The following is a 27335-nucleotide window of genomic DNA, read 5'->3' as shown; positions in this document are numbered from 1 at the left end:
AGATTGCCAAATTCCGGTAATAACGGCCACACAGGTAAAAAACGCACTCTCCAAAGCTAAGAATACAGCATCCATGGGACCAGATGACATCCCGGGCTGTGTACTACATGAACTACATAATGAACTGGCACCTCACCTAAGTGTCATGTTTAATCATACCCTCACCTCAGGCTTCATGCCCACTGAGTGGCACACAGCTACAGTTATCCCACTCCACAAGGGGGGATCCACCTTGGATCCCGGGAACTATCGCCCCATCAGTCTGACAAGCCTGATCTGCAAGGCCATGGAACTTATAAACAAAGACATGAGCAACCTTAAAACACTGGACCCCACCCAGTTTGCATTCATGAAGGGCTGATCTTGTCTCCTGAACCTAACTGACTTCTTTGAATCAGTCTCCAGAGCCGTGGACGAGGGTAAGGCAGTCCACACAGTCTATCTGGACCTCGCCAAGGCCTTTGACACCATCCCCCACTCTGGAATCCTAGATAGACTTACTAAGCTGAGCATTAATCCCTACGTCACTTGATGGGTTGGCAACTGGCTTACTGACAGAACCACACTGTAAAAGTAGATGACTCCAAATCCAGCTCCAGACAAGTGAAGTATCTCAGGGTTCAGTCCTGGGACCTCTCTTGTTTGGCATCTACTTCTCTAAAGTACAGGCCAACACTAAGGGACTCTGGCTAACAAAGTTTGCAGATGACTGCAAACTGAGAGCCATTATTGAATCCCCAAATGATGTCAATACTCTACAAATGGGCCTTACAGAAACAGATGATTGGTGCCAGAGCCATGGGCTCAAGCTCAATGCCAAGAAATGTATTGTTATCCCCTTTGGGAAAAAACATGTATCCATGAATTACCATATAGGTGGCAGTACACTAAACACAGAAAGTGTGATAAGAGACTTCGGAACACAGGTGGACAGTGGTCTCACCTTCAATAACCACATCGCCACAACAGTCAGGAAATCCTTCTATGTAGCACACCTCATCACTAAGGGCTTTTCAACCAGAAAAAAGGAGGTCATTGTCCCACTGTACTCATCCCTCAGACCCATTATAGAATACAACGCCCCATTTGGTATGTACCTCTCAAGACATCTGCAACAACTGGAAAGACCACAGAAATACCTCACTAAAAGAATCACAGGCCTAAAGCAGATGCCCTATGCTGACCGTCATAAAAAACTCCAGCTATACTCTGTTGCATATAGTCTACTCCGAGGCGATCTCTGCTTAACATACAAGGCCATGTCAAACCCAGAGCTGTTGGACATGCCATACTTAAAGAAATCCCAATCCCTCAGAGCCACATGCTCCAGGGATCTAAACCTTGTCATCACAATAAACAAAACATGCTGGAGGGATAGGTTCCTGACACAGAGACTCCCCAGACTCTGAAATAGACTGCCCATACATGTCAAGCAGAGCACCTCTTTGGCTCGCTTCAAAAGGAACCTTGATGATTGGATGGGAGAAAGGAAATTCACCCCAGGGATCACGTCAGTTGCCCTGCTAGACAAGGGTCCAGGGAAGTAAATAGTGTGGGAAGAAATAGCCAGGTAATTGTTATGGCTAGGCTTGTATAGGTCCTAGGGCCAATAGCCTAGTACCAACCTATGAACCTATTGACATTTTGACAAAATATAATCTGAACTGTAAAATGAATGACTTGAAAGAAGTGAAGTAGTGCATAGATTTCAAAGACAGCTCTTGACACTACATACAGTAAAAGTAAAAAATATATATTCACAAGAAAGTATTGAAATGTTTTAGTCTTCCAGTTAAAATAGCTTACTGTCAATATTTTGCGATATCAGAAAGTTTGAAGAGCTAGGAAATTACTATTCTTTGTCTTTATAATGATTATTAGACAGATGTAATGAATTGTGACATAAGTTTATGAGGAAAAGTGGACTCTTCGCATTGGACTACACATTCCTGGAAACTCAACTGAAATGTCCCCAAATTACTTGTGAATTTAAATGAAACTGCTTGATTAATAAGCATAATTTACTTTAACAACCTGAATCCATAAGCTATATGCTCTATATATCCTACATTCGGTCTACCTGAAAACGCTGAAAGTCCACAATGCTGACAACAAGAACACTGACACCAGAAGATCAACAATGGAGATTATCGAAAGTTGAGAATCCTGACACTGAGAACACCGACATGTTAAGGTAAGCATGCAATAGGGACGGACGTTAGGGTAAAGGTGTGGGTAAGGTAAGTGTGTGATAGTGACGGACGTTAGGTTAGGGTGCGGGTCAGGTAAGTGTGCAATAGTGACTGACTTGAGGGTTAGGGGTGGATTAAGTGAGTTAGGGTGCGGGTAGGGTAAGTGTGCGATAGTGACGGACCTTAGGGTTAGGGCTTGGGTTAAGGTTAGTGCATAGATAGTTGTGTATGTAAGGTTTAGTGTAGGTTTGTAAGGTTTTTGGTGTGCTTGTGTTGTGTGTGTGTGTTTTTCAGGAAAAGTATTTGTTTTGTTGATTGTCGGGATTGTGGTTTGTCGGGCATGTGAAGTTTGGTGTTTTTGAACTTTCGGTTTCTTTCGTTTTTTTCGTGTCGGTTATTTCATTGTCAATGTTTTGGAATGTCGGTGTTATCAGGTAGATACATTATATATATATATCACTTGCATATGACAGTCTCTAGAGCACACAAAAAAATACATATTTTTGCAACATGCTATATTTGTACTAACCATACATTCTAAACTAACTCGATTTTGAAACATCAGTCTAAATATTAATTGTGCTCTTGAAATATTGTTGCTGTTTTGACAAAACAAAACCTGAACTGAAAAAAGAATGATTTGAAGAAGTGAAGTATTGGACAGATTTCAAAGACAGCTAGACACTACAATATAAGTAGAAATGTATACATGCAAGGAAACATTTAAATACTTTATACTTTTAGTTAAAATAGCTTATTGTTAACTTTTTGCTTTTATCAGAAAATTTAAAGAGCTAGGAAATTATTTCTAATTTGTCTTTATACTGGTTTACTAAAGTGATGTTAGCCACTGACTTGTTTAATGGATTGTGAGTCATGTACAAGACGGGCTACTGAATGTTATTTCTGTTTACCTATGTTTGCTGAATTTCTTTTATTAGTACTGACTTAAAACAAGGGAAAGAAAGGGAAGGGAAATCTGTTTTTGGTCAAGGGAGGAGAGGCTTAAGAGTAAACTAACTGCCCCGAAAACTCTCTAAGATGCTCTAAATACTATATGATGAATACTTACCCAAGGTAAATCTTGATTATCATATAGGTACCTTCACATTCATTCTAGACCTGATGTGATTACCCATTCTGGAAGCAGGAGGTGCCCTATGCAGGATGGGAATTTACAGGGTGATCACAGTTCATTATTAGTATCTGCTTTGTAAATCTATAAATATGTAAAAGCACTGCACACTAGAATGTAGGGTGCCTCTACTCTGAATCAGGATACCACTGATAAGCCATATCTTTTCATAAGTGTAAGTTGAAGTTGGTGAGCTGAAGAGTGGGAAAGTAAAGGAAGACAGTACACCTACAGTAAATTCATATTTCATTGGTAATCACTCATAGTCACCTTTAGAGTCCTTTTAGTCAAATTATTTTAGTAATAATCTATTTGTTGTTTGCTTATTTAGTGTATGCTCCTCTGTTGCATTTAAATTATCCAAATGACATCTGACATGTTTTGGATCTCTTAAGGGTAACCACATATTGGATATTTTCTAAGTCAACATAATAATTGTTTACACTACTAACATTCCATCCTGGTATATAAAATACTATAGAACAATAATAGAATAATATAGAATTTCATATCTCTTAAGAAAAGTCTCCACATAATAATTTAACATATAGAGCTCAGTTTATATTGTTGGTTAAGGGTATGAGTGATAATCCAATAGATCTATCTTTATCGATTGGATTAGGAATGACTTTTGTTCCATGTTTAATGGGAAATTCATATTAACTTATATTTGATACTTTAGAATTAATGTTTTATAGAAGTACTTTTTTAAAGCCTGACCAGAATTTTACCCTATTTATATGTAAAGAAGAAAGAACACTAAATTACACTCCCAAGTTTACACACACAGAAATAACATCCAATGTTATCAGAGAATATGGTATAACTACTATAATCAAAATAAAAAAAAGAAGCAAAAAGTTTCTTCCAACAATAACCTGAAATGGATTTAACATTTTTATCATTAAATACTAATGGCTTAAATAATGCAAATAAAAGATCAAACTTACTAAAATATTTAAATCTAAATAAGGCACAAGTAGTATTTCTCCAGGAAATGCATTTTAAGACTAATTATAGCTTTATTTGGAACCCTAAGGACTAAACAGTCTTAGCTCAATCCTCCTATAGAACAAAGACAAAAGGAGTATCAATTCTCTGGAAGAAAAACATAATCACTCCAAAAGTTATTTATAAATATGAAGACAAAGAAGGTCTACTAGCATTTGTTATAATTAAATTTAATAACAGAACATGGACCTTAGCTAATCTATATGGGTTCCCAGGAACTGGAGCAGGAATGGTTAAAAAACACCTAGATTTTATTTCCAACAATTATAAAGGAAATCTTATACTGGGAGGAGACTTTAATTGTACCTTAGAAGCTTCTGAAACCACCAAGAAGTCGTTTTGCATAGCAACTATTTAAAAATCCTTAAAAAAATGGATTGATTCATTTCATTTAATTGACACTTTTAAAGTAAAAGATGATAAATCCTTATTATTTTCCCATAAAGACCATAGATTTGGAAAACAAACCAGAATAGACAAATTGTTCGTAGTTCAAGATTTACAAACAAAAATCCTCAAATTCTCAATAGTTCCATGCCCCTTCTCAGATCATGACTCTCTGATAATGAAGCTCCAAATAGAGTTTAAACCTTTAATCCTCTCAACTAGAATTTCATCATATATCACGAAAATTAAAGAATTCAGACCCTGGATGTTGTCAGAACTGCAATTACTTCTTGAAATTAATACTACAACAGAAATCAGTTGAGTCATGGTTTGGGACCCATTAAAAGCATATTTATTTGGTAAGACCCAAGTTAGACAGTGGGAATCTGAATCATTAGACTTGCAAACCAGACTCTTGAAAGCAAAATCTAAAAAAAATCAAAATTGTCCAGAAGTCAAAAAAGAAATAGAGGAATTAAATAAAAATATAAGGAAATTCTAACATAAAAAACTTGTCTAGCCTTGGAAAAATTAAAAATAAACTCATTAGCCACCTCCCCTAGATATCTACATAACGTATCTACAAGAATTAAAATACAATCTAAAGCAAATAACATTAGTATATATCATGAAAAGAAAGGGAAAAAAGTATCAGATATAGGAGACATCCTTGAAGCATTTCAGTTCCATTATATGGAACACTTCAAAAAAGAAGATTTAGATACCAACCAAACAAACTTAGATACAAACCTTATCAATATAAAAAAATTCCCGAAAACTTAACTAGACCTACAAAAACCTATATCCTACAAAGAAATTGTTGACAAGATTAAAAAGTAAATCTAACAAAGCTCCAGGGATAGATGGTATAATTACGGAAATTTACAAACTCTTCCCTTCAACAGTAATCTCCCGTTTTCATAAAACTTTGCTAGAAGTCCAGTCAGAAGCAAAAATACCACCCTCATGGAAATATTCTTTCATAACACCAACTCTAAAAGATAATAAACCATCAGACCTTTGCACCTCATACAGACCTATATCATTACTGAATAATGATTACAAAATATTCATGTCAATACTAGCTAACAGAATGAAAATCCCACTTTCAAAGACAATTAATAAAGATCAAACTGGATTTTTAATATAACAGGCACACACATGATAATATTAAAAGGATACGTACTCTTATAGATTATGTGAATAAAGAAGACAGAGAAACACTTATAATCAGATTAGACATAGAAAAAGCCTTCGATTCCATCAACTGGGAATATCTATTTAAAACTTTGCATTATTTGAATTTCCTCCTCCCTTCATCTTATTACTAAAAAACATCTATATTAATAACTTAGCCTACATTAAATTAGGTCCTTTCACCTCAGAATCTATCCATATAACAAAAGGTACTAAACAATGATGCCTCCTTTCTCCTATTTTATTTGCTTTGGCTATAGAAATACTTTCAGAAATAATAAGCAATAATCCAAGAATAAAAAGGAATAGAAGTCTATGACCAGTACAGATCTAAAATAATGCTTTTCGCTAATGATATTTTATTAACCCTTTCAAACTCTAGAGAGTCATAAGGAGAGCTAGAAGTAGTAATGGAGAAATGTTATAAGATTTCAGGTCTATACTTTAATAGATCAAAATCAAAATTTCTATTTTTAAATAAGAAAAAAACTACAAGTTACAGATAAATCCATCATAAGAAAACAAGAACTTACGCTAAATTATTTAGGAATAGTGTTATGCAAAAATATAAATGAAACAATATTAATAAATTATAAAAACATTATTGAAACAATAAAAAAATATAAAAAAGTGGAACAAAATTATATTAACTTTTGAAGACAGATTGCAATTAATAAAAATGGTCTTATTGCCAAAAATACTATATGTAGCATCAGCAATACAGTTAATTCCTGAAAGATTCATTCTTAAAGAAATAAACTCAAAATTTTACGGTATCTCAAGTTGCTCTAACATCACATTAGACCCTGGAAACAAGGAGGCTTGAACTTCCCAGAAATAGAAACATATATAAAAGCATCTGTGTTTAAAACTACAATAGACTGGATAAACCCAAATTATTTTGCCAACTGGAAAGAGTTAAGAAACAAAAAAATGAACATACAAGCTGTAGACTTCAACAGACTTTACTCTTCTATGTTGTAAGCGCTTTCGTCCAAAATAATGCTCAGATTTCATCAGACATGTCTGATGAAGTCTGAGCATTATTTCGGACGAAAGCGCTTACAACATAGAAGAATAAAGTCTGTTGAAGTCTACAGCTTGTACATTCATTTTTTTTATTTCTTACTAGTTTGTGTGAGTTTTGGTGACCTTGCAACTGGAAAGAATTAACAAAGGCTACATTAACAAATGAATTTAATCTGTTAAAAACATTTTTAATAGTAGACAAATCAAACAAACCCTGGTACATACTATGCATAAGTATACAATATAATATAACAAAACCTTCTAAAACAACACTGATTAATCATTACATCAAATCCTTTAGGAAACTTATCAATGCAAACATAGACCTAAAACTTTGGTTTGACATTTTAACCATACCTCTCAACCTGGAAACATCAAAAATCTGGACAAGGCCCATGAAAAATAGGTACAAATCTGTACGCTGATTAACATAAAATTTGCATACATAATTAAGTAACCCCACCCACTCCAATGGAATTGTGGGATAGCAACTTTCAAATGCAAACTGAACAGACAGCCAAAATATGGCACCAGAGTCCCCCTGCAGCCATTCCAATGTCCCATTAACTGGCTATTTCGCCCCATTTACTATAAACAATAATGTGCATACTACTTAAATTACTTACAATGATTATTTGGATTTTACTTTTACATTTTATAGTACAATGCACAAACACCAATACATCTGCTAAACAAAACAATACAGTCTCAAAATGAAAACAGACAGATTAGAATCCACAGCCTTCTGCACCAAAAGCAAATATTTAACCTGTTATGCTATTAACAATGCAAGCAGCCTCCGCATAAGCAACACGAAACTTCTCTTCCCCTGAAGCTCTCAGCTCCTTGTAAAATCCACTTAACACTCAACTGTATCTCTCAACTTTGCAGCACAAGAAATATGGATATAGCCAAACGTTATTGGGAGGGAACAGAAGCCCAAAAACCAGGGACACATTTTAAACGTTGCTTGTATAATTTTAGAAAGTTGCTAGAATAAAATGTTGTGTTACCACCATGTGTTTCACTGCCAAGTCTAGAACCCAGGAGGACCATGTGCACTAACATCAGAGCAACATACCACTATGCCAAATCAGCAGTTTCCTAAACAAGAGGAAGACTAAAACTTAAATGGCTATCATTTAGTGAATTCAGTTCTCACTTCTCACCATAGCTTTCAACTTCTTAGCACAAAAACATGGACAAAGCCAATAACGGGGGAATACATAATTCAGTTCTTACTTCTCTCACCATAGCTCTCAACCTCTTAGCACAAATAAACCTGGACAAAGCCAATAATGGGGGAATACAGCCCCCAAAATACTGATATTATAAACTTAGAAAATTGCTAGAATAAAAGATTTTGTGTTACATGTATTTTCTGAAGAATATGAAGTCTGACACACACACACACACACAAGCTCTGCATTTGAATGAATGACGGTGCACACCTCACACAGAAAACAGCTCTGCATTTGAAAGAACAGCAGCTCTGTATTCAAAATAATGAATGATTGACAGCGCACACCTCTGCAGGCAGCTCCGGTCGTAGGCACACACCCTTCCTTGTCATAAGGGTACTTTTCCGTTAATGGGGCAACAGTCAGAATGCGCGGTTGAAGGACCGTTGATTTTTTGGTACAGTTCAGCTGTGTTATTCTAAATGATGCAGCAAACATATACAGATGCAACTCCGTAAACATTTCAACAGGTTAAGTACATTTGTACAAGGAAAACCTTCTATGGAGGATTTGTAAAGCATTTACTGAAGCTGACTGCTGGACTATGAAAAGCCCAAGTTCCTTCTCCTCAGAAACACCAGAGCATACAGCATGTCCCCACCCCCTCCAATCTACTGCTGCAGTATGCATCTTATTCAAATCATCAGATTCCACCTGTGCATATATGAGGGGAAAAGGGATCAAAGTACAAGAAAAAAAAAAAAATCAGAGCCAATGTTAATGTTGCCGCGAAATGTGAACACAGTCAGCCTTCCAAATCAGCACATTTTCGCAAACAGGAGCACTTCACTATTTTCTTTTCGTACGATATAAAGTGCTTGATGTACACCTTATTTATGCAATAACAGGCAATCTTTCTAAAGGCGTGTGTATGATTGGCACTGACTTGTGACGAAATGAGGAACAATCCCACAACAAAGCCAACATTAAGCACAAAACAACCAAATATGCAGCACTGACTTTGGAGGAGAAATCGGTAATAATGTGAGAAGAACATAGGCAAAATGAAAACCAGAACACACCACCAACGCAATAAGCAGTACTGAGTCTGACATCTGACAAAATCAGTGGCAGTGAGACAATGAAGGCAAAACTGATAAACCATGCATAAACGAGCAGCACTCAACATCAACCGGGCATTTCCCATTGATGCCCTCTTAACGTTTTGTTACCATTTTCATTTCTCATTTTCAGCACCTATCAATATGTTGAGAAAATCAGTAGTAATCTGTGTACTAAGACTGACTTAAAAGCAGAAAAAACAAAGTGGCACTGGGTTGACATCAACTACGCATTCTGACTGTTACTGCCCCGTTAACGGAAAAGTACCATCATAAGTTACGGGTCGGCAGCTGAGAGCTCACACACACACACACACAGAATGAAAACAGCTGTGCATTTTTTGTGCTCTTCCTACCTCTGCGTGCAGCTTCATCCATTCCTCCCATCCGGTAGGCACAAGCACAAACCCTTCCTTGTCGTACTGCCGCAACTCTCTTATGCACGTTGAACTTGCATCCTCCTGTTTCCCGCTAAGGATTTGAAGAGTTGAGCACATTGAACTCTTTAAGCTCAATTTCGACAGGCTGTTTCTCTGTTTCACGGAGCTGACGTCATCGCGCGTGATGACGTTAGCTCTAAAGCCGGGAAATAAAATAAAATTTAAAATAAAGTGCAGGGAAATCGGAAACTAAGGGGTGCCACTCGGGAATCGTGGCACCCCATTGTTTAGACCCCAAAACTCGGTAAAAACCGAGTAATTCGGGACGGTTGGGAGGTATGATTTTAACCCCATTTACCATCACTAAGAACTTTCCTCACAAAATATATAGGGAAACAATAACCTCCTGGGAACAAAATGGATTCTTATGCTAGTTTCAAAGTGTAAATAAATTAAATGTTTTAGATATGCATATGATAACCTTACAAAGCATTCTAATGTACACTCAAGATTTATGCAGATTAATTAATAATTCCTCATTTAAAGATATACAAATCTAATAAGTTTTCTGTATGAATTTATATATAATAGTTGCAAAAAGAAAAATTCAATTTCAAATCTAGAGTTAATAACATATAAAACAATTCCCAAACCATCATACTGGCAGTTCTTAACAAAAGGTCAGTCAGTGCAGTTAACAAAAGAAATTAAAACTATCATCTTACTATCAGTTAATTACACCTCTAACACATAGTACTGGAAAGTATTTAACTGGAAATACTTACAGAGAGCATTTTTTAACACCAGATAGAATTAAAAAGATCAGTACTACTACAAATGCTTTTTGCTGGAGGTGTGAAAAGTCAAATAAAGCAGACTGGATTTATATTTTTTATGAATGTAATAAAATTAAATCATATTGGAATGGAATCAATAATTTTTTACAAGCTTTATTTAATGAATACTTTACCTTAACTAAAGTATTGATAATTCTAAATGTAAATGAAGGTCCCTACCTGAATAAGACAAATATGTATTTGTTATGAACAACACTTGCTATATCTAGGAAATGCGTAACCAGAAGGTGGAATTCAAATACACCCCCGACCTTGGAAGAATTCTACACTTTACTGAAGACAACTGCATTGATGGAAATAAAAATCAAAGAACTATGAATCTACCCCAGGCCACTGGTAAATAATCCTTGGAAGAAAGTTGCATCTTTGTTGGACACTCTGCAATAATCAATATTGTATCTCTGATAACTGATCTGTTAATTCTATACTTAATAACACAAAGTGCATATAACTGAAAGTCAGGCTATTGTAAATATTGTATATAGTTGTTTAAAATATTTAAAAATATTATGTAAATGTTATTTTAATTGAAAATAAAAAAATATATTTGAGAAATACAAATCGGTGTCCTTAGTGAGAGATTCCTAAGGGAAATCTAGGTGTCTCCAGAACCTCCTGGGGGAGTATGACAAATGATGAGGATGTCCTGAGGGACCAACTGGAGACTTGATCGATTTGGCTGTCCCAGTGGAGAAATGAACACAGCTCAGAGCAAGGAACAGAAGGAAGTATAGTTATCTGATCTGAGGAGGGAGATATCCTATGTCTAGATAAAGAAAAGGCCCTCTCCACAACCTCAAAGGCAGAGCAGCAAAGGGAAACTGAAGTCGAAGGCAAAGGAGCCAATGATTCATGAACCATTAGTTCCTACAACCCCACAAGCTCTCCACCCAACAAAGGGGTCAGACCCAAGCTGTCCATCCCAGAAGCCCTGACAGGCAGATTTATTCTGAAAGCTTCAGAGTCAAACCTAGCCCTCTGGATCCAGCAGCAATGCTTCAGCTCTGATAGTCCTTCAAAGGGCTCAGGGCCGAATGACTCAGGGAAGTTACTGGAGTCGAAGAACAGACTCTTCGGATCAATGAAGACACCCCTGAGGGGTCTTGAATCCAAGGGCTCAGAAACAATGGGTCAGCTAGAAGGAGAGACCAAGGGGGAAGAAGACAAAGGTCGGCTAATGGATCCAGTGGGAGTCAGAGCCAGATTTATCCCATCTGGATCTGTGCTCTGAAAATTTTTCTCACCATCCTATCCACATCAGTCTCAAACTTTTGGAAGACTTGAGAGAAGATGTGGAGGATGAAGGTCTTGAATGTCTGTGGTAGGGGATATACAAGAAGGGTGAAGGACCTGAGAAGTGACTGGATTTGGTAGGAGGAAAGGTGTTCAGATCCGGGGTGATTTACATTTAGAACCAGTTGGATCTGAGGTGGTCAGATCTGATTTTTTTAGACATCTCAGTTGGCGGCTCCAAGGAAGGAGCCAGAAAGGATGTGTGATCCGGTGACCTCTTGCAACGGTCTTTACCTTTGGGAGATTATATTAGAAAAAAACTCCCAAAAGCTTGGGAGCAACAGGATCTGCATCTGAAGCTGAATAGTAGCAAACGAGATCTGAGGTTTGTTAGCAGCAGAATTATGAGCAAAGGGAGAAGCTTGAGAGTTTGGGATCTGATGATCCGACAGAAGCGGCAGAGTCGGGTCCAAGTTGGATCTAAAACCCATCAGTTGAAAACTGAATGAATGAAAAGGACAACATTAAATTAAAGAATGTACACGACAGACAGAAAACAAATTACTCTGTTCAAGTAAAGTTATTGTTAACTAAGAAATTCATCTCAGTTGTGAAGGCAAACAATGTAAGCCACGGTGGTGCAGCGGTAGCGTTGTTGCCTCACAGCAAGAGGTTCTCCTGTTCGATTCTCGGCTGGAGTGCTTTGTATGTGGAGTCTGCATGTTCTCCCTGTGGTCGAGTGGCGTTCAAAAGACATGCGTGAATGGGCGTCCCTTCGTTGAAGGTTGGGCGTCGGGTTGGCAACTCGGTACCATAAAAATCGACTGCCAATCATTAGCGGACCGGAGTTCCGCTGTGGTGACCCCTAACCGGGAAAAGCCGAAAAGACAAACAACAAGTTGTGAAGGCAAACAGACTAGTAGGCCAGAAGGCAATCTGCTTAAAAATCAATTTTCTCTGACACACTGTGCTATGATACCAACACTCTAGAACACTCACTTTTAGGGCTAAAAAAAAAAATAGAAATGCATTTTGTGAGAAAATCAAATCAGAACCATTGCTAATCTGATACACTCACCCTGAATTTGGACAGTGTGTCACTTCTCCATAGCTGTAGTTTACTAGATCACAGTTGTATTTTACAGCTTCAATCATCTGTTGATATAAAAAGTAGTAAACAAAGTTTTGTGGTGTATTAGCATGCCTGTATTAACTATTCCACAGTTCTTTACAACCAATATATGATCATAAAATTATACCAACATTTCTCATATTCACTTAAAGACTATCTTTTTACATATTCCTATATCTATACATCATACAAAATTTCTCAAGTGCAGATACTAGCCTATATAGTATATGGCAATCATAAAAAGCATGCTGTCAAAAAAATAAAATAAAGGTACGTGTATGCCATATATACTATAACACCTTTTTTTTTCCCTTTTGTGGCTTTTTGTTGTTTAACTGCATTAGCAGTTCTCCCTCAAACCTGTTCTATCTTCACTGATACAGCTACTATAATAAACGTGATCAGTAGGTGATCTAGCAATCAACCACTAGATTACTTTACATTGCAAGATAAAAGACTAATAACACAATTTAAATACAATGCAAAAAACAGTTATAATTATATTTAAAGGCTGTAAGGAATCTTAGCATGAAAAATTAAACAAAAGTGCTATAAATTCATTACAACACTCATGTTAGCTTTCAGTTCTTACTCCTTAGCATCTACTTTTTTCTGTAAACCCAACAACAGTAAAGACAAGTGTATATGCTGCTCTGCGTATTTTCACTAGAAAAGCACATCTGGTAGCTGCTAATAATGTGGTAGTGTTCTCTTCAGGAAAATGTCCAACTTTTTACCTTCCTACCCCCAGTGCTGAGAAGCAAAGAGGGTATGGGTCTATCAGCCAGACATATTACTGTGCTGCAAAAATAATCCATGTTGAAGAAACTGTTTTGTTTTGGCCTAGCTCACCATATGTGATGAGCAGTCGGCCATGACATATCATTGCTTGGACTGACTTTCACAGCAGAACAGGCTGCACAGAGGAAAAAAAAAAAACAGACCAAAAGTGTAATGCATTCATTCAAATAAAAGATTTTTTTCCAATTATGTAGGCCTTCTGGACATAAAATTCCCTTTACATGGGTGCATCGTGCGTGGTTAAACAATATGCTCTACAACACACAGATAAGCAGGTGGATATTGTAAGCATAAAACTCAGGACTACAGGATGGAGCTCATTAGCAGTTCACAACCTCATTTCTCCAAGATGAAAGTACAGTTTTGTACACTTAACATAAATGCAGATGTTAGTGTGTATTCACTGTTGCAGTCATTACAACTGGGTTATCCTGCTGGCAGGCTACCCTCAGTCGGCCCAAATTCCAAAGTCTAGGTCCGGCGTCAGTTGCTGTCGCCTCTTCCCTGACGTCAGTGCACCAGGGGTATAAAAGATGCAGCCAACGCCATTTTCTTCAGTTTTTCTTGCCCCAGATGTCAGGTGCCCCCAATAGGGTAGGCTAAAAATATGTCAATAAAGATGCATGCACCAAAGTATAGATTTTGCCTTCATCTACAAGCAAATACACCACATAGGTTGTATAGAAAAGAAAAGTACAGATAAGTTCCAGCAAAGAAATGGGGGATGGTGGGTGAGTAACCTGGACTGCAACAGTGAATACACTCGAACATCTACATCTATGGTAAGTGTACACAACTGTACTATGTTCTTCGTGTTTCACTGTGGCAGTCATTACAATTGGGTTGAATCCCAAAGCTAAGGTTGGGAGGCTGGAGCTAAATAGCATTAGGGGCAGCTATTAGGCCCTGCAGAACTGCAGTGGCAAAGCCTGCCCTGGATTTGGAGTAGAGTGGTAAGTGATGGTGCTTTGTGAAGGTGTGCACTGAACTCCAAGTAGCAGCCTCTAAAATGTCTTTGGTTGGTACTCCCCTGAGGAAGGCTGCTGAAGTGGCTGCTGCTCTGGTTGAATGTGGCCTAATGCCCTTAGGTACTGGCTTGCCATGTTGAGAATAGCAGAAACAAATGCAGTGGCCTATCCACTTTGAAATAGTCTGCTTTGAGATAGCCTTTCCTTGTGATCCTGCAGCATATGCCACTAGTAATTGCTCTGTCTTTCTGAAAGCTTTGTTTCTGTTCAAATAGAAGTGTAGCTGTCTGTGTATGTCCAAAGAATGCAAAATAATTCTCCCCCTTATTCTGTGGGTTTGGATAAAAGGTAGGCAGATGAATAGTTTGGTTAAGGGCCACATTGGACACTACCTTAGGCATAAATGCCGGGTTTGTCCTCAGAGAAACTCTGTCTGGATAAAAAAATGATAAAAGGTTCCACAGCCATGAGTGCCTGCAGCTCTGAGATTCGTCTTGCAGAAGTTATTGCTAGGAGCAGAGCTGTTTTCCAAGATAAAAACTTCATATCAGCTGCAGTGACTGGCTCGAAATGAGGCAGGGTGAGTTTTTCCAAGACATAATTGAGGTCCCATGCAGGTATTGGTGATCTCCTTGGAGGCCTTAAATTTTTGGCCCCTCTGAGGTATTGCCTTAAAGGATGAGAAAAGATTGGTGGCTCTGCATTGTAATGAGCTGAAATGGCAGAGACATGAATTTTTATAGATGAAAAAGATAGGCCTTTGTCCAGCATCTCAGTCAAGTATTGCAAAATCTGAGAAATGTTTGGTACAGCTGTGTCAATTCCTTGTTCCTGGTTCCAAGCACAGAATCTCTTCCATTTTCCAGCATAGGATTTTCTAGTACTAGGCCTTCTGGCCTCCAAAATGACATCCATCACCACTTTAGTGAGAGGTGTGTTTTGTATGACTACATTATCTGCCATGCTGCCAGATTTAAGGTCTTGAGTTGGCGGTGCAGGATCTGATTGTTCTGCTGGGACAGTAGATGAGGTACTTGAGGTAAGGTCCAGGCTGGGCATTGAGACAAGTTCCTTAGGATTGAATACCAGTACTGGCATGGCCAGTCTGGGGCAATCAGTATCATTTTTGGCTTCTCCTGTCTGACCTTTAGGAGTACCTTGGGGAGGAGAGGCAGAGGAGGAAAGGCATATACTGTTAGGTTTTTCCAGCTGAAAGATACGGCATCCACTTTCCATGCTTGTCTGTGATCAGTCCTTGTGCAGAATCTCTTTAGTTGGCAGTTGTGAGGTGAGGCAAATAGTTCTATGTCCGGGCATACCCATTTCCTTGTTATCATGCTGAAGACTTGTGGATCCAATTTCCACTCGTGGGGATCCATGAGGTTTCTGCTTAGTTCGTCTGCCAGAGTATTTATCTTTCCTGGCAGGAATTGTGCCTGCAGATGTACTTGGTAAGTCAGTGCTGTGTCCCACAAAGTCATGGCTAGTCTGCAAAGGGAGTAGGAATGAGTGGCTCCCTGCTTGTTTATGTACCACATGACCATGGTATTGTCTGTCGTTATCAGTAGTTGTCCCGGATGAAGTAGGTCCTTGAAGGCTGTCAGGGCATTTTGAACAGCTAGCATCTCTTTTTGATTGATATGTAGATGCATTTGGTTTGTGGACCATGTGCCTTGAATACATCTTCCTGCCATGTGGGCTCCCCAGGCATAATCCGATGCATCCATTGTTAATATCTGTGTGGCTGGGGGTAGAGTGAATGTCTGTCCCTTGTTCTGGTGACAGGCCTTCGCCCACCATTGAAACTCCTGTTACAAGCAGGGAATGAGAGTAACTATTGTTTCCAGGCTGTGGCAATGTTGAGTCCAAACACTTTTTAGGTACCATTGATGTTTCCTCATATGCAGTCTTGCATATGGAATTAGTAGAATGCAGGATGCCATGAAGCCCAAAGCCTGCAGAATTTTTCTTGCATATAACTGGGCCTTTGTTGCCAACAGTTTGAAATAGGTAGTCAGTTGTCTTCGTCTGGCATGAGATAAGCCATCTGGGCAGTTGTATTTAAGCTTGCACCCAGGATTATCTCTTGAGAGGGTACTAGTTTTGATTTCTGTTCATTGACTGTGTACCCTAGGCATGATAGTAATCTCTTTACAAACACCAGATGCTGTAGTAGAATGTCCTTGTTCTCTGCTTGAATGAGGCAGTCGTTCAAGTAAGGATATATTTGTATTCCTCTTTGTCTGCAGTAAGCAATTACTGGTGCTAGGCACTTTGTGAAGACCCCGGGCGCAAAGGGCAGTGCAGAGAATTGGTAGTGCATTGAGCCAGCTTTGAATCTGAGGTATCTTCTGCATGTTTGTCCGATTGGGACATGCAGGTATGCCTCTTTTAGATCTAAAGTCACAAGCCAAGCCTTCTTGCCCAACATGGGCAGAAGCTGCTGTAAAGTCAACATTTTGAATTTTGGAATATCCAGATATGTGTTTAGAATAGATAGGTCCAGTATTGGTCTCCAGGCTTTGTCCTTTCTGGGTACCAAGAACAGTCTTGAATAGAATCCTTGTCCCTGCTCTTGTTCCTGTACTTGTTGAATGGCCCCCATGTCCATGAGGGATGAAACCTGTTTTTGTGCCTCTGCCCATTGATTGCATGGCAGGTCTGGCATACAGTTTGGCCTTGGCAGGGTATGAAAGTGGAACATGTAGCCTTGTGATACTATATTTAGAACCCATCTGTCCTGGGTGATCATGTGCCAATTTTGTGAGAAAAGTGATAGTTTTCCCCCCAAAGGGGCTGCCAAAAGATAAGTGCTTGGAGCTGGAAGGGGAAAGTCATTGAGACTGTTTCTTGTATGGCTGTGATTTCTCCTCTCTGCTCTTGGAGGTAGAAGCACCCCATTGTTTAGGCCTGTATGCACCTTGGGGCTGTGATCTGCCTCTGGTGCATCTGTATCTGCCTCTTTGTGGCCTATCGGACACTGGAAAGGACAAATTCTTTGTAGGCCAGTTCCTGCTAAATCTGGGAGGCTGTACCTGCAAGGAATACTTGACTTTTTGCATAGATTTAGCTTTGTCCTCCATTTTCTTCAACACCTCTTCAGCTTTAACACCAAACAAAGTATCGTGCTGTAATGGAGCATCTAATAGTTTTGCTTTAACATGATCAGGCAGATTCTGTTCTTTTAACCAAGCATGCCTCCTAATGACAGAACCTGTAACAGCAGCCCTGCAGGAGGCCTCTAGAGAATCAAAACCACATTGCAAAGTATGCTTTCCAACTTGTTCAGCTGCATGCAATAAATCCTGCATTTCTTTGTTGTCTCCACATTCTGAATTTGCTGACATTTTCTGTTTAAGCAATGACATTAGATATTGCTGATATTTAAGCACTTGAAATTGGCAATTTAAGCCTCTTACAGCCAAGGTAGCAGAAGTATAAATCTTTTTACCCCATCTGTCTAGGCCCCTAGAATCCCTATCAGAGGAGATAGGGTTTTTTGCAGTAGAAGCCTAGACCCCTTTGGGACCCTGAGAGATGGTTTCTGGGTCAGCAGCAGGGCTTTTATAAAGAAATTTATGTGAATCAAGAACCCTATAGTAACCGTCTGGCTTAACAGGAGCTGGTGGTAAAGAGTCTGGAGATAGACTGGACTCTGAAAATATATCATCTACAATGTCTAAAACAGGTGGGATAGCAAGGGGCCTGTGCTGAGGCAGTAAAAGGAAGTCTCTGAGCCTTTTCTTGGATTCTGAGTAATACTGGCTCTCCCAGTGGAAATGCTCCCTCATAGTATGCAGCGTCTCCCCAAAAGAATAATCCTCGGGAGGAGAGGCTGAAGGGATAGATTCTTCAGCATCAGAATCCTCATAGGGAGGAAGAGAATATTCCTGTTCAGAGGAGGAATCAGAGGAATTGGAAACCTGGTCTGAAGATTTGTATTCTAACTCTTGCCTAGGCCTCTTATCAGGGGGGGGATGGGAAACCCTGATCAAAGTAATTAGGTATTCGGCCATTTTAAGCATCTGTTTTTTAGGCATGGAGACCTGTCCAGGAGAATGCTGTACTTGTTTCTTTGTCTTTAGAGTTGCTTTAGTCTTTGCCTTTGAAGCTGAAGTTGGTTTCACATATAACTGTGTCGGCCTGAAAACACCCTCAGAAGCAGATGTCTTCTCAGCTGCTCCAGACCCATCTGATGGAATAGTTTCCGAGTGTCCAATACCTTGAGTTTCCAGCGGCCTTGTCGACTCCACATGAGAGTCGGAACTAGCCTGTGGCTCTGAGGTAGCGGGCGTCAGGGGTTGTGAAAGCACCTCACTGAGAACCGGCGACAGGCCTAGCAGAAGACTCGTCATCGGTTTTGGATCTCTGATGCCTGTCCTTTTCTTTTTCTTTGCAATTTTTATAAACTACGGTAGTTGGCTGTTCCGATGGCATTATATAATTAAATCTTCTGCCAAAGAAATGGAATGCAAAATCGTACCGACGCTTAATAGTGCATTAGTTAAATCCAACACAAAACCGACAACTAGCAACGTTATGGTCAGGGCCTAGCAAGGAATACAGTAAGAATGAAAATCCTTATGAGGTATTTGCTTCCCACAAGAAATACAATTATTAACTTTTTCTGACATCGGTCTGGAGCAAGAAAAAAAGTTTCCCCAACGGGGTACTTAGCTTTAATGAAGACTTTGAATCTGAAATTCGAATTTGAAAAACTCAGGAGTCGGCCGACTGGCACTTGCGAACTGCTTTTGCTTCGGGCACTGCGCGGCAAGAAAGACTGAAGAAAATGGCGTCGGCTGCATCTTTTATACCCCTGGCGCACTGACGTCAGGGAAGAGGCGACAGCAACCGACGCCGGACCTAGACTTTGGAATTCGGCCGACAGAGGGTAGCCTGCCAGCAGGATAATCCAATTGTAATGACTGCAACAGTGAAACACGAAGAACATCTGCCAGATAACTTTAACATACTATAATAAAATTTCCTTTCTGCCCTTAACAGATGCTGGACAGCTTTTACTCTCTTCCTAACAGACACGGAAATTTACTCCTTACTGGTCTTTTTGTCTGGTCTTACACCACGGCTATTTCTTTCTCTATTTTTTCCTTCACATTTTTCTTTACTTGCTACTTCTATTTGTCTCCTCCTGTCTCTTCTCACTGACACTGCATGCCTTCAGGGAACTTACCCTTAGTTTCCATCCCTCCATTAAGTTTACTTCTCTATTTTTTTTGAACTGCAGTCATGCATTATTGGCTATTTTATCTCATTGTTTTGGTGCTCTTTCAAGGGTGCTTATTATTTCATCCTTCCCCAGGTCTCTCTCTCTCTATCCAGCAGGGTACAAGGGAGTTGCAGGTAAGTATCTGCTTCAATCATTTGACTGACTAACTCTATACTTACTTTACCATGCGACTTGAATGGTGCTTTACAGACACTGTCACTTGCACAGACTGTTACTGAACCTTACTAATTTCTATCTGTATTATGTGCGCTCTGCTAAGTAGGACTTAAAACCATTCTACTGTAGTTGATGGTGTCATTTTAGTAATGGTGCCCAATATTTCTGTCATCAATTCTGTTTCATAAGGACTGAATGCTTATTGTTATCATAACTGTTTGCAACTGGGATACAAAAGTTGTAAAAGTAACCTAAACAGAAATTATATCACTTGAGTCCTTTCATTACAAAAAAGTGCTTGTTGAAATGTGTTAAAATACCTGAGGAATTTTAAAACAAGTGTTTATTAAAATTTAGATACAATTTAAAGTTTTTGTGAGGTTTACAAACATTTTAACAAATGTCTTCTGTTGTATTGCTGATAAAACACCATTATAAATGCCCTTACTTTGCAAGGGTGTTATTAAAATAACATAGCTTGTTGCCTTCTGAGGATGTGGTGTTATCAAATTGACATTGCTTGCTGCCTTTGAGGATGTGGGGTCTGATTTCCTAACAAACCATGTAGCCCATGACAGTAACTAACTTTCAGAAATTAATTCTATAATTATTAATATACCACAACTGTCAGTGCATTTACTGTTGGCAATTTTCTGTTGCATACAATTCATACCATACTAATTGGATTTCTACTGAACCTTGAATATATCTCAGTTTTTCAACAAATGGTTCACTGGAAACATCCCTAAAACATACACACAGTGTCTTCATTTAAAATACAGTTAGAGTCTACTTCATCCACCCACCATTTATTTATTTTTTGTTAAACACCTTTACTGAATTACCACTTGTGACATAGGCATATTTACATTTATATAAAAGTAATCAAACTGCATTAACAAGTTAAAATGAACATTATGCTTCACATATATTGCTATATAACATATAACATAAGCAACATTACATAAATTATTAAATTCCTGCCTCTTTTTTTAAACAAGAAACATATTTATTAAACCATCACTTACAACATAAGCAATCATACATTTATATAAATGAAAACAAACCATACCGACAATCCTAGCTGCAAGCATTTTACATCACAAACCATACTGACACACTCCCAATTGCAAACATTATACATCACTTACAATCTTCCCAATTGTTTTCAGTCAAACATTACACCACTCATTCCTCCCCTGTATGTATTGTTCGCACAATTCCGTTTTTTCCTATGTAGTTTGCTCCTACATTTTTCTAAAGATCTCAATTCCATTTGTTTTACCCTCAGTTACTATATTCACTACTTCTAATATAATTGGTTTAGATTTGACTTCCATTTTCTAATTGTTTTTTTGGCAGCCACCATAATTAGAGACATCAAGGCCTTACCATGTCTAGGCAATTCCGATTCTGTATCACAGCTCAAAAAATCATCTCTCTTTTCACACCAATCTGCCTACCCAGCATCTCTAAGAATTCCCTGCTGGATGCACTGTCAAAGTCCACCATCTCACTGCACTCCCAGAAAATAGGTTCCCAAATACCTCTTTCTTCTCTATCACACCTCCATCATTTGCTGTCTACCTGAGGAAAAATTCTCTGGAGTTACAATATAAAGTAAGGGGGTGGGGGGTGTGCCCCCCCCCCCACATATTTTGAGTTTTTATTGTCTTGTAGAAAGAGTTGTTCATTGAAATTGTCAATATATATGTCTATTGCTTAAAACACTTAAAATAGGTGGGGGGGGGGTGGCACCCCCCACACCCTTACTTTACATTCTAACTACAGTGGGGAAAAGGTGATATATGTATATATATATATATATATATATATATATATATATATATATATATATATATATATATAAAACTTTCGACTAAATGAGTTTTGACCAAATGAGTTTACAGTGAAGTGAGCTTTCAGTCAAGTGTGATTAGTGAATTGAATTTCGACCAAATGTGTTTTGGCCAAACAAAGTAGACCAGTCTACACACCCCCTGGTAATAAACACTGTAGAATAATTTATCTTCTAGACATAGACCAAAATTTCTCAAGAAATCATAATATTTTGAAACATGAATATTGACCAGTAAACCATAGATAATGAAAACCCTATAAATGCCATAAACTTACATGGGGTTACCCAAGTCATCCCTACTCCTATCAGATACAACCAATCTACCAACAGGGATCCATCTTAGATTGCATCTTTACAAATAAACCATATAACAAACTATGCCAATACTTTCCCAACACTCTTAGTAACCACTTGCTTATTCTTGCAATAATAGTGCACATCTATAACCAAATACATTATTACAACCTTGCTCTTAATCTCTCCCCTTCAATGAATACACTCATCAGAAATTTAAAATTAATAAACAAGGGTGTGCTAAACACAAGATGAAGCAGCACCACTATTTAATTCACTTCTAAAACTGCTAAACGAAGCTGCATCCATTAGGACAAAGAATTAAATCAAGCCATGCATCCTGGGTAATAAAGGAAACTAAACATCTCATAAAAAACAGGGATAAAACATGGAGAACCTGAAAAAAAATCACATACTAATGCTTACAGACAAAAATGAATCAGCTTAGAAATAATAATAAAACCAAAATCCAGTCTAACAAAAAACTACTACATACAATTACAAACAGCAAATCAGAACAACCCTAAGATACTGTAGTTCACCATCAACAAGCTCCTACATCTAGCACACAAACCAACCTAACCTGAAAATAGATGCACCAGGGGGTCTCTATTGCTAACCAATTTAACTTACACTTTACAAATTCTGTTGCCTCTCTTAAACCCAAAATCTTCTAAACATGTAACACCTCGAAACCCCATAGCGTATTTCTCAATCTCCCAAACTTCAACACATTCCAACCTCCAGTATCAGAAAACTGGTTAAAATGTTGAAACCCATCACCCTTGCCCCAAATAACTCACTAACACAAATATATCAAAATCACTACAGATAAATCAGGCATACCATGTGTCCATTTTAACAAACTGGTCTGTTAAGGAAAGATATATTCCTATTCTGCAGAAGAAAATCCTACATACTTCCTCTACATAAGGGTGGAAACTCGAGTGACCTTCCCAATTACAGGCCCACAACCATCTTATCTCCCATCAACCCCAATTCCTTACCAACATTACAGAAAACTCACTACTGCCCCATACACAGCATAGTTTCTAGCCACATTACAGCACCACCACTGCACTACGGTTTGTTACATAAGTAAATTAAAGCAGAAACAATTACCTCGTCTCTTCCCTATTCCTTGATCTGCAACTCCTCTAAGCACAAACTAGGTATCAAACCAAAGTTGAAATACAAGCAATCCAACACCTACACCTCTTTATTGTACCTACTACTGTATCTAAAATCTTCTAGTGATATCCCCCACAATCCAGGCCAAAACAGCAACTAAGCTTTGCTAAAGCAGTAAATCAAAGCAGAAACAATAATAATCTTGTCTCTTCCACATTCCTTGACCTGTCCAAAGCCTTTGACACAGTGTCGCACCAAATATTACTATGTAGGAAGTGTTCTCTGGGCTCTGATAAATTCTCATTAACCTAGTTAATAGTTACCTATCAAACAGACAAGCTGTAAAGTGGCAAAAAGTGGCAAAACAACATATCTTCCTTCATCCCAGTAACTGTGGGAGCCCACTCAAGGTTTTATATTAAGTCCACTACTTTTTAATATATTCATTAGTGACCTGCAATTAGCAGCTAAACAAGCAACCATCATATAATATGCAGAAAATTCCACAATCTGCTTTGCCAAAAACATGGCTAACTACAACAGTAAGCCCAAGAATCTCTCTCACAGACTGAGACTTGGCTAACTGGTTCATAGTTCCTTCTAAACTCAAGAAAATCCAAACTTATCTTATGTGTCCCTAAACAACTACTAACAAAAAAATGTCCTTCTCATTTCTGTTATCAAACCAAGACAAAAATGGTAACCAGTGCTAAGCTACTAGGGCTTACCATTAATGAAAACCAAAAATATGACCACTACACAAAACAGGCTGTATAGTAAATCCATCAAAAATTATGAGCCTTGGGATAATATTTCATTGCATTTCTTATTTGCTTCTTCTATTTTCTTATTATCTGTAGCAATTAAGTTCTTGTTAGATTTAAGAGATATTTGATTTTGGAGTTGCTGTAACTCTGAGTCCCATTCTTTAACTTTATTTTTGTACCATCTAATGGTTTTACATATAGATAGGCCTTAAGAGAATTCCAAACCATAATTGTGTTTGCTTCAGGATTATAATTAATCTCTAAGAAAAGTTGAAGTTCAGACGTTATCCAATATTTTAAGTCTTTCATTTTTTGTGATATATGAAGGAATCCTTGAAGTAATAACTAATTGATTGAATTCCAAGTGTATTGTTAACAACAGGGAATTATGATCTGAAAAGTGACAAAGTTGTATTGAAAAAGACAAGATTTTAGAATAAAGAACTTGTGAGATATATATTTTATCTATTCTAGTTTGGGTACCATGGCTATAGTCTTGGTGTGAGAATAGTAAAGAATTTGGTCCCACAGCATTAAAGGTGTCTTTTAATTTAAACATTTCTGTCCATTTTTTTTAACTGTTTGGCTAAGGACAATAGTCTAGGAGATTTCCTATTGGTAGTTTCTGTAATATCTGTGATACAGTTGAAATCACATCCTAATATTACCTTTAGAAGAAGTTGCAATAAAGTCTAAGTGTTTTTTAGCTAATCCAACCCCGATACCCGGTAAAGTATAGTTGTGTACACTTACCATAAATGTAGATGTTTGAGTGTATTCACTGTTGCAGTCATTGCATTTGGTTATCTGCTTGCAGTAGCCCTCAGTCGGCCTGATTAACAAAGTCTTAGGTCCTGCGTCGGTTGCTGTCCCTTCCTCCATGACGTCAGGTCGTCAGGGGTAAAAAACATGCAGCCAACACCATTAAATCAGTTTTTCTTGCCTCAGATGTCAGGTGCCCTCCTAATGGGAAGCAATTAAATCTATAAATACAAGGATATACCTCCAAAAAAAAAGCAAATACACCAAAAAGCTTTTTGAGCATAGTAAGTGAGAGTAGATGTATAGCCAAAAGAAGAAAGGGGGCTGGAGGAAGGGTAATGTACAGTTGTGTACCTACCATAAATGTAGATGTTAGAGTGTAATCACTGTTGCAGTCATCACCCTTGGGTTATCCTGCTGGCAGGCTACCCGCAGTCGGCCGGAATTCAAAAGTCTAGGTCCGGTGTCTGTTGCTGTCGCCTCTTCCCTGATGTCAGTGCACCAGGGGTATAAAAGATGCAACAGACGCCATTTTCTTCAGTTTTTCTTGCCCCAGATGTCAGGTGCCCCTAAATTGGAAGGCTGAAAGAATATGCCAATAAAATTCATCTACAAGCAAATACACCAAAAAGGTTGTATAGGATAGAGAAGTGCAGATAAGCCCCGGCAAAGAAAAAGGGGGATGGTGGGTGGGTAACCTGGACTGCAACAGTGAATACACTCAAACATCTACATTTATGGTAGGTACACAACTGTACTATGTTCATCATGTTTCACTGTTGTAGTCATCACCCTTGGGTTGAATCCCAAAGCTGAGGTAGGGTGGCTGGGCTAAATAGGATTAGGAGAGGCTATGAGGCCCTGCGGAACTGCAGTGGCAAAGCCTGCTCTGGACTTAGAGTAAAGAGGTAAGTGGTAGTGCTTTGTGAAGGTGTGCACTGAACTCCAAGTTGCAGCCTCTAAGATATCTTTGGTTGGTACTCCTCTGAGGAAAGCTGCTGAAGTGGCTGCTGCTCTGGTGGAATGAGGCCTAATGTCCTCAGGCACTGATTTGCCATGTTGGAAATAGCAGAAGCGGATGCAATGGCCTATCCATTTAGAAATAGTCTGTTTTGAGATAGCCTTGCCTTGTGAACCTGCAGCATATGATACTAAAAGTTGCTCAGTCTTTCTGAAAGCTTTAGTTCTGTCCAAGTAGAATCTTAACTGCCTGTGTATATCCAAAGAATGTAGAAGTTTCTCACTCTTGTTCTGTGAATTAGGATAAAAGGTTGGTAAGTGGATGGTTTGGTTGAGGGCCACATTGGACACCACCTTAGGCATAAATGTAGGGTTCGTCCTCAGAGAAACCCTGTCTGGATGAAAAAAGATGAAAGGTTCCACAACCATGAGTGCTTGTAATAAGTCCTTGTGCAAAATCTCTGCAATTGGCAGTTGTGAGGGGAGGCAAATAGATCTATGTCTGGGCATCCCTATTTCCTTATTATCTGTCTGAAGACTTGTGGATCCAGTTTCCATTCTTGGGGATCCATGAGGTTTCTGCTTAGTTCATCTGCCAGAGTATTTGTTTTTCCTGGCAGGAATTGTGCTTGCAGGTGAACTTGAAAAGTCAATGCTGTGTCCCATAAGGTCATTGCTTGTCTGCAGAGGGGGTAGGAATGTGTACCTCCCTGTTTGTTTATGTACCACATGACCGTAGTGTTGTCTGTCTTTATCAGTAACTGTCCTGTTTGAAGTAGGTCCTTGAAAGCTGTCAGGGCATTTTGAACAGCTAGCATCTCTTTTTGATTGATGTGAAGATGCATCTGGTTTGCAGGCCATGTGCCCTGAATACATTTTCCTGTCATATGGACACCCCAGGCATAATCTGATGCATCCGTTGTCAGTGTTTGTTTGGCTGGGGGTAAAATGAATGGCAGACCCTTGTTGTGGTGACAGGCTTCTGCCCACCATCAAAACTCCTGTTGCCGGCAGGGAATGAGTGCAATTACTGTCTCCAGGCTGTGGCAAGGTCGAGTCCAAACACTTTTTAGATACCATTGTAGTTTCCTCATATGCAGTCTGGCATATGGAATTAGTAGAATGCAGGATGCCATGAAACCAGAGATCTGCAGGATTTTCCTTGCAGATAAGTGGGTTTTTGTTGCCAAATTCTTGAAGTAAGTAGTCAGTTGTTTTTGTTTGTCTGGTGTGAGATAAGCCATCTGGGCAGTTGTATTTAAGCTTGCACCCAGGAATATTATCTCCTGAGAGGGCACTAGTTTTTATTTCTTTTCGTTTACTGTGTACCCTAGGCCAATTAGTAATCTTTTCACAAACGCCAGATGCTTTAGTAGAATGTCTTTGTTCTCTGCTTGAATTAGGTAGTCGTCCAAGTAGGGGTATATTTGAATTCCTTTTTGTCTGCAAAATGCAATTACTGGTGCCAGGCATTTTGTGAAGACCCTGGGCGCAGTAGATAAGCCAAAGGGCAGTGCAGAGAATTGGTA

At 38.6% G+C, this 27335-nt stretch overlaps 1 protein-coding gene across 2 annotated transcripts in view; it reads right to left on the bottom strand.

The window, feature by feature from the left end:
• Positions 1 to 27335, bottom strand: part of TPP2 (tripeptidyl peptidase 2) — a 2672548-nt gene that overhangs the window by 2123563 nt on the left and 521650 nt on the right. For both annotated transcript variants that reach the window (XM_044071246.1, XM_044071247.1), the window contains exon 8: positions 12802 to 12878. In XM_044071246.1, coding sequence (XP_043927181.1) covers positions 12802 to 12878 — 77 coding nt within the window. The remainder of the gene's footprint in view (positions 1 to 12801; positions 12879 to 27335) is intronic.

This window comes from Protopterus annectens, chromosome 5.part0 (genome assembly GCF_019279795.1).
Source record: "Protopterus annectens isolate FY-2018-M chromosome 5.part0, PAN1.0, whole genome shotgun sequence".
Lineage (NCBI taxonomy): Eukaryota > Metazoa > Chordata > Ceratodontiformes > Protopteridae > Protopterus > Protopterus annectens.
Note: the sequence above shows the minus strand (reverse complement) of the source record. Positions and strands in the feature narration are given on the sequence as shown.